The 12,069-nt window shown below is 38.4% G+C and overlaps 1 protein-coding gene across 3 annotated transcripts in view; it reads left to right on the forward strand.

Annotated features, from left to right (window-relative positions):
* Positions 1–12,069, forward strand: part of aopep (aminopeptidase O (putative)) — a 74,000-nt gene that overhangs the window by 13,287 nt on the left and 48,644 nt on the right. For all 3 annotated transcript variants that reach the window (XM_083553647.1, XM_083553649.1, XM_083553648.1), the window contains exons 6-7: positions 8,549–8,738; positions 9,242–9,354. In XM_083553647.1, coding sequence (XP_083409773.1) covers positions 8,549–8,738; positions 9,242–9,354 — 303 coding nt within the window. The remainder of the gene's footprint in view (positions 1–8,548; positions 8,739–9,241; positions 9,355–12,069) is intronic.

A 12,069-nucleotide genomic window follows, 5' to 3' on the forward strand; every position in this document is an offset into this window, starting at 1 on the left:
TCTTTTGAAAATGGGAAAGCAAAAAAGTTCAAAAGAATGGCCAGCGCACTGTGCAGCTATACTGGAGACTCGATCAAACTAAATAGTACAGAGGGTTGACTTTGGTTGAAGGGCTGATTTAATGCAGTGGAAATGCAAGCAGATCACTCAAGCTCCAAAGCGTCACATATGGGAGCTATATGTGGGTAAGAAGTCGTTGGACGTTGTCCCTAAAGAAGGATCCGTGGCTCTAACTGCAAAATGGATGAGGCAATTTAAAGCTCGGGGCTCATATTCACGCTGTGTTTACACTCCTTCATTCCATGACACCCGGAGAAGGCCTGCCGTTCCACTTAATCTGATTTCACCAGGCCAAGAGATCTGCCCTCCCTCCCTAGACCTCCGCTGAGACACATAACTGAGGTTCAAGCGCAGAGATTCCTAAAATCCTTGCTGCAGACTGACAGCGGATATTATTGCTAGGGATTTTGACCGACCGTTTTTCTTGCACTCTCAGGATCAAAGCCTGACGAATCGAGACGCACAATCTGTCACCCGGTAGAAGTTTGCAGATTGTTTGCAAACAGCGAAACGTCCGGGTAACCAGACAGCGATGCGATGAGGTTAATTGCATTGTAGACTTTGTATTGGCAGCATTTCACTAGCACATTATTAGTCTTTCACAGGAATCTTGGCTTTGCAGAGTTTAACCTGTGTGCAACTCTAGACGATTACCATCAATATTTCAGACTGGATCCTAGCTTGGAGCACCAGATAGAACTATATGTTGTACTTCATGTACTACCGCAGTCTGAATCAAGCCGAGTTTATTTTGGCGGAGTTGCTGATTTAAGGTAGTGGAAATAGTAGCGGATTACTTAAACTCTAGACCACGCAGTGCCTTGCCTAGCATAAGGTCTACAAATGAGGATCCAGCTCCCCAACTGCACGGCCTTGACTCCAATTACAATTACCGATTTGAAACAACATTTTTTGTGTTCTGGATGGATTAACAGAAATGTCTAACGTTGTTCTCATTAAGTGAAGCCGTGGAGTTCTAATCCCCAACTCTACCTTCTCTCTGGCAAAGTAAGGCATTTCCTTACTTTTTGATCAAAACAGTAACAGAGTTTCATGAGATTGTTCTTTTTGATAAAGCAATGAGTACAGTCCTCTGGCATTCCTGAGTGATGGTCTCCCTTTTGTACCACAGTTAACCTTGAAATCTATTCGACAGCTCATGGAAACTGTAAAGCGAATGTAAACACGTCTCTATTTTTTTTAAACCTGCCTTTGTAAAAGACACTGCTTAGTGAATACCTGAGCAGCTAATGTGCTGTCAAGTAGTGAAAAAGAGCCTGTCTTCGCCAGACACCCTGATGCATGTGACAAGTCAGCTGTGGGTAGACTATCTCTAAAGAATATGGGTGTGCCTTCAGGGGGATCCCTTCTGATGTCTACATAGTTTTGTGGTGTCACATTTACAGTGTTCTCTGTTTACACTTAAATTTCATTTGGTTTGAATTTGTGGATAATGAATTGGCTAACGCTTATTAGTCAATGTGCGTGTGTGTGTGGTAGAACCTAACTAGTGTCATATGAGTAATATTAACATGTGTCTTGAGTGACTAGATCACAATTACAAGTACAATTTTAAATGTACTTATGTGCCTCAGAGACTTATAGTGATACAAACATTTTCCTTTTACTCATTAAATTTTTTGTACAAATATCTGTACTTTCTACTTCTTATGCTTTTAAACGACTTTAGTTTTAATATATTTGCTGACACGATCAATATTTTTTTCAGCCCATCAACCACATTTTTTTGTTTTTTTAATGGCTTTTTCAACCTACCACTGGTGTATCATTTCCTGGCTAGGCTAGCCTGCGAAGCTAACAACCATTCCTGAGCATCATAATCTTTGCTTTGCTTGTGTTCTATATGGTGAATGTTCAGCCTGAATACATTCATTAGATAACAAAAATTTAAATTGTTTTGTATTGATATATTAATATGATGTGACGTCCAGTTACAAGCGTGACACTAAAACAAGTAGTAGTAATGGCTACTTTTGACTTAAGTTCATGAAACTTTAAACCCAAACCTCCTTACTTTTCATGAGTGGAAAATTTTAGTCAGTACTTCAACTTTTACCAGAGTATTTTAAAACATTAGTATCTGTACTTCAACTTGAGTAAATGATGTGTGTACTTTTGTGTATCTCTGAAACTAACCAGGCTTACGTAACTAAATTCTGTGCATTAATATCGATGTAATTTCTCTTGCTTGCTTGTTCAAGTCGTTTGTAACTACCATCCCGACAGTGCATGGTAATATCCAATCAGCTGTATGATTAGCATGCATCAGTCGCACACCGATCACGCAAGCATTCTTCTAAACACTGATTGTTGATTGGCAAATCGTTCCCGTTGCCAGCTTTTCTCTCTGTTTGTGATCAAGCGACCTCTCCATTTGCTTGTCAGCACATAGAAATCTCATTGTATTTTTTTTAACATTCATTCTGATATGTTACCTAAATGCCCTTTTATGTTAATTAAGCTTTTCTGTGGTAATGGAATTTCTGGAAAGTACATTTGCAATCATTTCGATGTTGAACTTTAAAATAGTGTATACTGTAGATGGTTTGGAAGGGGCACATATTTATTCCATGGATTTAAATGACTTAAAAAGAAAGCTCTTATAGAGAAATAGAAGCCAGTGTCCTGTTGATTTGCTTCTCTTTCAAGATCAATGATGAAGTAGCAGGCTTTCTTCTCTATTTAGCACCATACATTTTTTTTCTACAAAAAAACGGGGCACTGCAACAGGTACTGTTAGAGGTTTATATACAGTTATCATGGTGCCCAATGCTCGCTCTCTGAACACTCTTGTTGGAGGAAACCGGTTACTCAGCTCATGCTGTTTTTTAAATAAATATGGATTTGAATCTAATACATTTTCACAGACAAATCTGTAAATGTGTAAGAGTTTGTACTTCAGAAATGCATGTGCACCATGGTAACTTTTCCCAAATAAAAGCTGAAAAAAAAGAAGAAAAATGTCTCTTGTTTCCATTGCCTGAATTTTTGGCTAGTTTCAGGTCTTTTGTGTAGTTATTGAAATGTAGTTTGACTGAAACCTGGCAAACTAACTTGCAGTATTGGACACAGGTGTGCAAATGTGCTTTTAAAACCACTCAAAACAGGCTGCTACTCTATACATGGAATGAATGTGTGTTGTAGGCTCTCAACTGCTAATTACAAGGTTGGTCGAAAAATTCATTAGATAGTAGCCTATAGCCAAAACTTCAAATGTGATAGCTTCTTGAGTTGGTTTTGTTTCAGGCTATATCATTAATGTCATCCTGAACTACTACTTTTTCCTCAGAAACTTGTCTAAATGTAATTGTAAATTCAAGTGGAATTCGCCAACTCTCATTGAAAATGAATCGTCTCTGGTTGCTTTGTCGCTGCATTCATTGTTTGTGTGAAAGTAGCCGAAGGACCTTTTGCTCTCCTCCTTAATTATAATAGGAGGTGGTATAAAAAAAAACGATACTAGCTTTGTTTTCAAAAAAGTACTTTATTTATCTTCATTAACACACCTTTAAAACAGTCAGCTTGCACAGAAATACAGTGCTCCCAGTGTTCCTTCTACGTCTGGAATGTGTCCTGAAAGTGTTCTTTTCGAATAGTGTCAAGCACCTTCTGCTTTCCGTGCTAGATCTCCGCAGTGGTGTCAAAAAACGGTGACCTTTGTGCGGGATCTTCATCTTCAGGAAGAGGGCGAAGTCCGCAGGAGCCAAATCTGGCGAGTAGGTTGGGTGCACATCAGAATAGCAGACGTGGTGACGCACATTTTCAGAATAGCACAAGTTGCACAGCTCCCGATGTACACAGGACGATGTCTATTGGCACACTGACCTATGAAGGTCGATGCTCCCTGTGATTGTGCGTGCAGCCTCGTGCTGCCATCTGTTGGCATGTTACAAAACTAGTCTCGAAACTCTTTTGATACCATCTTGTAGAATAGGCAGCAAGTCCATATAAACCAGAACATCAAATAGTGTTCAGGGGCACTTTGTCATTTTTTTAATTAACATGTAATCTTTAATGCTTTCCAAATGTGATTTTTGTAATGTAATTTAGTTTAAACATTAACATGCTCGTCTGTTTTTATATCGATTGTTTCCTGAGCTACTTTTGACTACCTGCTGATACTGGCCAGGAGGGTAGCCCTTCAGCTCTACTCGAAGAGACCAAAGCAGCAGTGCTTTAGATCTGTGTAGCTCTCTCACTTCCTCATATGTACACCCTTATCAAACAAATAAGTTCCTAAATATATGTAAACACAATTGAACAAGTGATGAATAGGTGCATTGCATTCTGGTACTTTAATTCCAGAATTGGCTGCCATTTTTATGTTGGAATTTTTATTAATGACATTCAATTTTCTTGGAAAAGAATTAGTTACAGTAACAGTAAAATCTCATTATTATTTTTTATCATTGATTTTCTCCCGTATTAATTACCATTGTAATTGGGATAGTCCTGTACTCATTGCAATGCTAACCTCTCAGGGATAATAAAAATACAGATTAGCACTGCAAAATACATAAAAGTAGTAGTGTTTCAGGGTGTAGCTTAGCTTTAATAATGCTGACAGGAAGGCAGGTGTGTGAGGAAAGTGTGTTATAGTGCATGCATGCTTCTTTGTCTTACTGCAGGTGTGCTCTTGAGCATGTGCCGACGTGAGCCGGTTCGTGCTCTGTGTTCCCTGCTGACGTCTGAAGAAATGCATGACAACTTGACAACTAGTTTTTTTTTGTTGTTTTTTTGTGCCTGAAGTGCTTTTTTACTGCTTTTTTTTTAATGCCACATAACATAAGAGTGATAAGAAATAAGCTTGATGGCAAGTAAGCTCTTCTTTCTGACATGTCATGCGTGCGTGACAATTATTTTTTATATTTGAGGACATGTGTAGTGATGAATAAACCTTTATAAAATGTTTAAGCTCTGACAAATTGCCGCAGCGATTGCCGTCATTCATGTCTATAGGAATGGTCTTTGTCCTTTTGTGCCACTTAAGTGTGTTTAACACAAATTGTGCACTAGCAGAATGCTTTCTATAGGCTGCTTAATCCACAGTTTTGGAAATGAAGTGATGTTTAACTGCATCTTATGTTTCTTTCCTAAACTGTTACCACAAAGTTCAAGGCACACAATTGTATAGGATGTTTTGTATGTAGTAGCATTACATTTTCTCTTCAGTTGAACTTGGAGATATGGTTCCCATGGGTTGGACTAGAAGATCTTAAGTGACCTCTATTGAGCTTTGACCTCAACACTATTGAACACCTTTGTGTTGAACTGGAATGCTGACTGCACCTCAGGCCTCCTCAGAAGCTTAGTTTTTCCAACAAAAAATTGTGATGTTATTCTGTCTCTGGATTTAAGAAGCTTATTTTTTTTTTCCTGTTAGGCTAAATGTATTCTATGAACTCTGTGTGTGTGTGTGTGTGTGTTTAGACCTGTGTTTCATTCCCATAATCAGCAGATTGAAACCTTTATGCAAAATGGCAGTAGCAACACAGACAAAAAAAAAAAAAAAAAAAATTTTTCCTGACGGTACTTTCTCCCGGCATAATTTATACACTACGCAGCTGAAACGTTTCCCCGTTGTCCACCAGGATTTTTCCCACTCTGGGTCTGATTATTTTCAAAGAGATGTTTGACAACTTTTCCAATCAGTCGAAGCCCATTTGCAAACCTGATTTTGACTTCACGCAGTTCACATTGCAAGAGACAAACACCATGCACAACATAAACACCACTGTCCTTACTGTTTAACTTCATAAAGCCTTTTATTTAAAATAAAAACAAATGTTCATATGTTCGAGGTTTCATGCACAGAGCGTGCAGTATATGTTACTTTTTTTTGTTCGTACCAACATACTCTTTAGTGTTCGGTGCATAATTCTGAATCTGATTTGTGCCTCCACAATGAAAAATCTTTGTGTGATGCCTGCTGTTCAGGCGACAGGAAATGTTTCTTACATGTAATCAAGACAGGTTGGCTGCAGCTCTTGTCCTGTTCACAGCAAAAGAAAAATATCAGTCTTGCTTTTAAATAAAGGTGCAACAGTAAATTATAGGCCTGGTTCTAAATCAGTGAAGGTTTTGATTTCAGCTATTAGAATTTGGATTCGGAGTGTGTGTGTGTGTGTGTGTGTGTGTGTGTGTGTGTGTGTGTGTGTGTGTGTGTGTGTGTGTGTGTGTGTGTGTGTGTGTGTGTGCGTGTGCGCGCGCGCGCGCGTGCATGCTGTGATCACAGCAGCTGTATGACTCTAAACAGGTGAGCTGTTCTTCTATTAGATTTTAGCCAGAATGTGGGTTTTTTTATTTTATTTTATTTTTTATTTTTTGCCAATTTCTTCAGCCCTTTATGTCTGCCTTTAGGCCATCAGGGGAAGTGGACTGAAATACTCCCTAAACTGTGTTTATGAGAACAGTTTAAGCTTCCTCAACAGCACTAGCTGGCAGACTTCAGAGTCATAACAGCATGAATAGAAGGTATGAGTGCCACGTTCTGCTGCGTGTCAGACTCAGGGTTTTGTACGGATATTCGTACAGTTTGCCAAGGCCATTGTGTGCAGTGCAGCGACGGGAAATCTCTTGGGGACCCAAGCTATAGGAATATATTCTGCAATTGAATAGAAGGAGGGTGGAAAGCTGTTTTACCAGTCAAAATAATAAAGCGCTGGTGATTTGAATAGAAGCGCTGTGTATCCACTGACCACGTGTTACAGTTTACAGTGTTACAAAAATATTATATGGGCAAGCCAAGACTGGAGGACACAAAAGAAATGGGTGTTGGTTCCCTCACTTGGCGGAGTGACGTTTCAAGCAGCAGTTTTGATAAAGCACAGCGGTACACACAAAGTCTTGATGAAAAGGTTGGCTGAAATAATATGCAGAGAGAAAGCAAAAAGTGCATATTGTTTTTTTTTACAACCAGATTTCTAAATCTAAGCTTTGTATAAACACCTGAAACTCCTGACTCTCATCTGCAGGCTGTGCTTGTGTTCATTCTAGCAGTTTGTTTTGTTGCTTAATGAGTGAACTGCTGTTTTTGACATCATTTTTATCATTTTTTTTTTTTCTTTTCAAAATCGTGTTTGAGGTTAAACTACTGACCAGCCTCAGAAGTGTTTCAGTATATACGTCCTTTAATTTAACTACATTAGCACATGAAGCAAGAAGGGTGCGGTCCAGAAGGCTTCTCCCAAATCCACAGGCATCTTTTGAACTCTGTGTTCCTCCTCCTTAATGATAGGCTGATCAGGAGAGGAAAAATCCAGCGTTTGATGTGGATTTGGGGTGGCCGCCGTGTGCAAACTTGCCAAAACTGGATCTGAGTTGATTTTGGGGCCGGATCAAGGAGAGGTTTCAGTTTGATTCTGTGTAAGGGTTTAAAAAAATTTAATAGCTGCGTTTTTCACTTTTTTTTTTTTTTTTATTATTACAAATAACCTGAAAAACATCTACTATATGATAATTCAATTGTGTAAGCTATGGTATTGGCACACGTGTTTTGTGGATGAGAAATTCCTGTTTGGAAAACTGTGCTCCTGGCCAAAAGGCTTGTCAGTGTTTACATATGCCTCCTGTCAGTCTTTTTATAGACACTCCCAATTGACCCTTTACTCCACCCCAATCTCAGTCTGCTCAGAAAAGAAAACATAGCAGAGTCTAGTACAAGCCCAGTACAGACAGACATTTGCTGTGAGCAAATAACCGTCACAAAAAATGAAAAGAGTGCCAGATATGGTGATGCTTTAGATCAAAATATTCCAATTATTATTATTTATTTTGTTTTCCACTGTTATACATGCCCCTGCAATTCCTTTATGCTCCATTAGGAGGGCGCACCCTGTAGTCTGAATACCTCCTGCCCTAAACGAATCACTTTTAAATAACTATACCGTATATACTTCTTATTTCTGTACAACTAAAAATCTGCTAACTAGCTACATTTGGTAGTGATGGTCAGCTGAAAACCTCAAGGGAGCTCATTAAAAAAAAAAAAAAAGAAAATCATTGCTATTTTCACACTGGCAAATAAGTATGAGGTGAATTTCAAGTTAAAACTTCGCTATCAAGCAACTGAATATCTTAGTGGGCTACATGTTCGGATGAAATGCTAATACTACCATTTACCTTACTTAAGTCTACTTGCCATTGCAGATTCTAGAGGCATGATTTATGTGCATAGAGTTTGGTTCAGGGAGTTAATAATCATTCCAATGTTTCATTTGTTGTCTTCACGTACTTAAACACTGAGCGCCAATCATTATAACCTTGACTTGTCCCTTTTTTTACATTGAGACATCAGGTTAGACTTGAAACGCTATCTTAGGGCTGTTCATTTGTATCATCTACAGAAAAAAAAAAAGACCAGCATTACATCATACCAGACAATTAATAGCACCAGAAAACATCAAAGCGCTTTATCACGGATCATCGAAATTATTTTCGTTTATTTGGGTTTGTGTGTCTTTTTCAGCCCGCATATCATCTTCCTGTCCCAGAGTGTGTTAGCGGGTGACAGAATCCTGTGCGGGACGAGGCTGTGCCATGAGATTGCCCACTCCTGGTTTGGGTTAGCCATCGGGGCACAAGACTGGACAGAGGAGTGGATCAGCGAGGGGTTTGCTACATACCTAGAAGCTGTGTTCTGGGCCAAAATCCAGAAGGTACCTGAACCCGCTGAAACAAACCAAAAAAAACAAAAAAACAGCATGTTTAGCACAGCTCAGCTTTTCTTGGCCATCCTCCTCCCTGGTAGCTTCATAGTTTTCGTTTTGCTCTTGGTAAAGTATATGCTACAGCAGAAGAGCGATCGCATACAGCAGGATTTACAATTCAGACGAGATTAATTGCAGCTGCTCTGTTTTTCCATTTGCACTGTTCCTTAATCTTTCAAGGAAATAGGACCAACACAATTTTTTTGCAAGAAAATAAATATTAATTATTCCTTTAAATATATAGAACAGTTCTAGTGTCACAGATTTGCACTGTATATAGCAGTGGGACTGACTTAAACCCTTTTCACCTGTAAGCTTGGGCTTCTGTTATAGGTTGCATGAGTGACTGTAAAGCAGTGATGTAGCTTTAGAATTCATTTCAGTTTTGCCTGTGAGATAAAAAAACCCTTTATTTGAATGACTTCTCACTTTTTCTGCAAATATAAATGCAGTCCAAAATGGGCACCGCTGAGAACGAGGAGCAGAAGCAGCTGAAGGCTCTGCTGCATTGGAGAAGACTGAAGGACGAGTTAGAGAACTCTGAGGAGGAGCTGCAGGTCCTCAGGTCTGACAAATCATATTTTTTCCCTCACCCTCACTAACTGTCTCGTGTTCCACCTGCAGCCTCATTACTGTTAATCTCACTTCTCCACATGCAGACAAAACACAGGCATATTTTTAAGTTCATGTTTTAGTGCAGCTATTTCTATCTATTTTTATGGAAGACATTTCACAAATGATCAGTGGTGCATTATGGATATTGTGCATCTATACTAGTGTAAAAAGGTGGCCTTTTAGTTGTTAAATTGTCTGTTTATCTACACAAAGTGTCAGACTTCTTTCAGCAGTAAGCAATAAATGGCTCATCCATAGGTGCTGGGCAGAGATATACCATATACATAGACATATATAAATATATATCAGGGGTGTAACGATACACATATTCGTAACCAAATTTTTTTCGGGCTGCAGCTATAGATTATTCTAGTAATCGAGTAGTCTAATGATTTATTACATCGCTTAATCGAGTAATCAGATAAGAAGTATTTTATCTTTATTAAAGAGCAGTACTAAATACACGAGAGAATAAGACTGTTCTCTTAAAATGCACAAGTAAATATGTTTATTTTTTAGAAACAATGATCATTTTTATTGCTAAAAATTAACACAAGAATAACTGTGAAAACTAAACCTATTTAGTGCATGTAACCGCCATATTACATCAAAATGCAATATGTCAATAAAAAAAACGGAAAATACATTTCATATTACTAATTACTAAACGCACTGTATTGTATGTATATATATATATATATATATATATATATATATATATATATATATATATATATATATATATATATATATATAAATAATAAAATCACAATCACATGGTATGAAACTAAGCCCCTGATCCCTGGAGAGAACTCTTTTTAACAATCAGCTCTTGAGGAGACGGAACAAGACAGATGAAGCCTCCTTCATACACCAACAGCTTCAAACTTCATGCTGACAACATGATTACCGGTAGATTGTGGATAATGTAATCACAATTGCGAGAAATAAATTCAGAATTGCGATAAATAGTCAGAATTGTAAGAAAAAAAAAAAAGACAAAATTGCAAGAAAAAAGTCAGAATTAGGCAAACTTTTAAATTCTTTTTCAGTGTAGTAGAAACGGTTTCCACAGCGGGGAGCGGGGAGAAAACAGCGAGGGGTGAGGAGAACACAATAGAAAGTTTCCAAAGTTTGGGATCATTTCAAACTAAAACATAAAGAAAACACAGCCCAGTACTTTTTTTTTCTTTAAATCATTTGAAATAGATTTCTATATTTTTATTTAAATGCATTGTGGGATTAGTTTTCACAGATATTCTTGTATGCAATTTCACCAATAAAAATGTACTTTTTCTCTAAAAAGGAAACAAATTACTTGTTCGTTTTAAGTCTTGTTTTCTCATCTATATTTAGTATTTACCCTTTAATAAAGAAAAGGACATTTTTATCCGATTACTCGACTGGTGATGGGAAACACACCTACTGTATCGAACACAGCTGAATAAAGACATAAAACTGTTGGCACATTGGATATAACACATGTTCAAAAGTAATTATTGTACACCTGTCATAAATGAAGTGACTTTGTTAACCTCAGTAAAGTTTGGCTGCTTCTGTAGGTTTTTCTTTCAACCAATTTGGTTTCAATCAACTGCTGAATCCATGGTCTAAAAGACAGAGCATGTGCTTGATCTCACTGCGGAGCGTATCAGTCAGGAGTGAGGTGCAATAGAATTTCCACACCAATAGCGATGTCATAAAAAAGGCCATCAACAAGTAGAAAAAAAGGGAAACAATGCTGTTATTATTAAGAAGTAGACGTTCCACCAAATTGTCAGAAGGAGGTCCCGTATTTTGGAGGCTGCCAAGAGACCCACTCTCAGTGTGTGACAATAACCTTTCATGTCTGGAATGTTTATTCCCAATAAAAGTATTTTCATATACATTTTTACACATACATTCATGCATACGAAGTGGTATCAGAATGTTTCGAACCATGCCAATAGATGGCAGCGCAGGACTGCATGCGCAGTCACAGGGAGCACCGACTTTCATAAGTCAGTGTGCCAAATGACATCATTCTGTGTGCATCAGGAGCTGTGCAAATGGTGCTATTCGGACCACGTGCGCTACCACGTCTGCTATTCTGACCATGTGCGTTACCACGTCTGCTATTCTGACCATGTGCGTTACCACGTCTGCTATTCTGACCATGTGCGTTACTACTTTTGCTATTCTGACCATGTGCGCACTCACCGAGCGTTCCTCACATGCAAGTTTCTCGCTGGAAACAACATGAGCTCACTTCCACACACACACCCTACTCACCAGATTTGCCTCATGTGAACTTCACCCTCTTCCAAAGATGAAGATTCAGCTCAAAGGTCTCCTTTTTGACACCATTGCTGAGATCCAGCACGAATAGCAGTTGGTGCTTGACGCTTTGAAAAGGACACAATCCAGAAGTGGCAGGAACGCTGGGAACGCTGTGCAAGGGGACTATTTTGGAGGTGCTAGTGTGTAAACGTAGATAAACAAATGACTTTCTTTTAAACAGAGCTAGTCTTGAAACTTTTCAATACCCCCTCTTACAGTTAACACAAATCATTGCATAAAGTGTTATGATCTTATGATCTAAAATCAACAGCATAACCATGATAATGCATGGTGGTGGAAACGTCATGCTATAAGGCTGCTTCTTTTTACCTCTGTTTTTTTACGA

Source organism: Silurus aristotelis, assembly GCF_946808225.1.
Source record: "Silurus aristotelis genome assembly, chromosome: 11".
In the NCBI taxonomy this organism is placed as follows: domain Eukaryota; kingdom Metazoa; phylum Chordata; class Actinopteri; order Siluriformes; family Siluridae; genus Silurus; species Silurus aristotelis.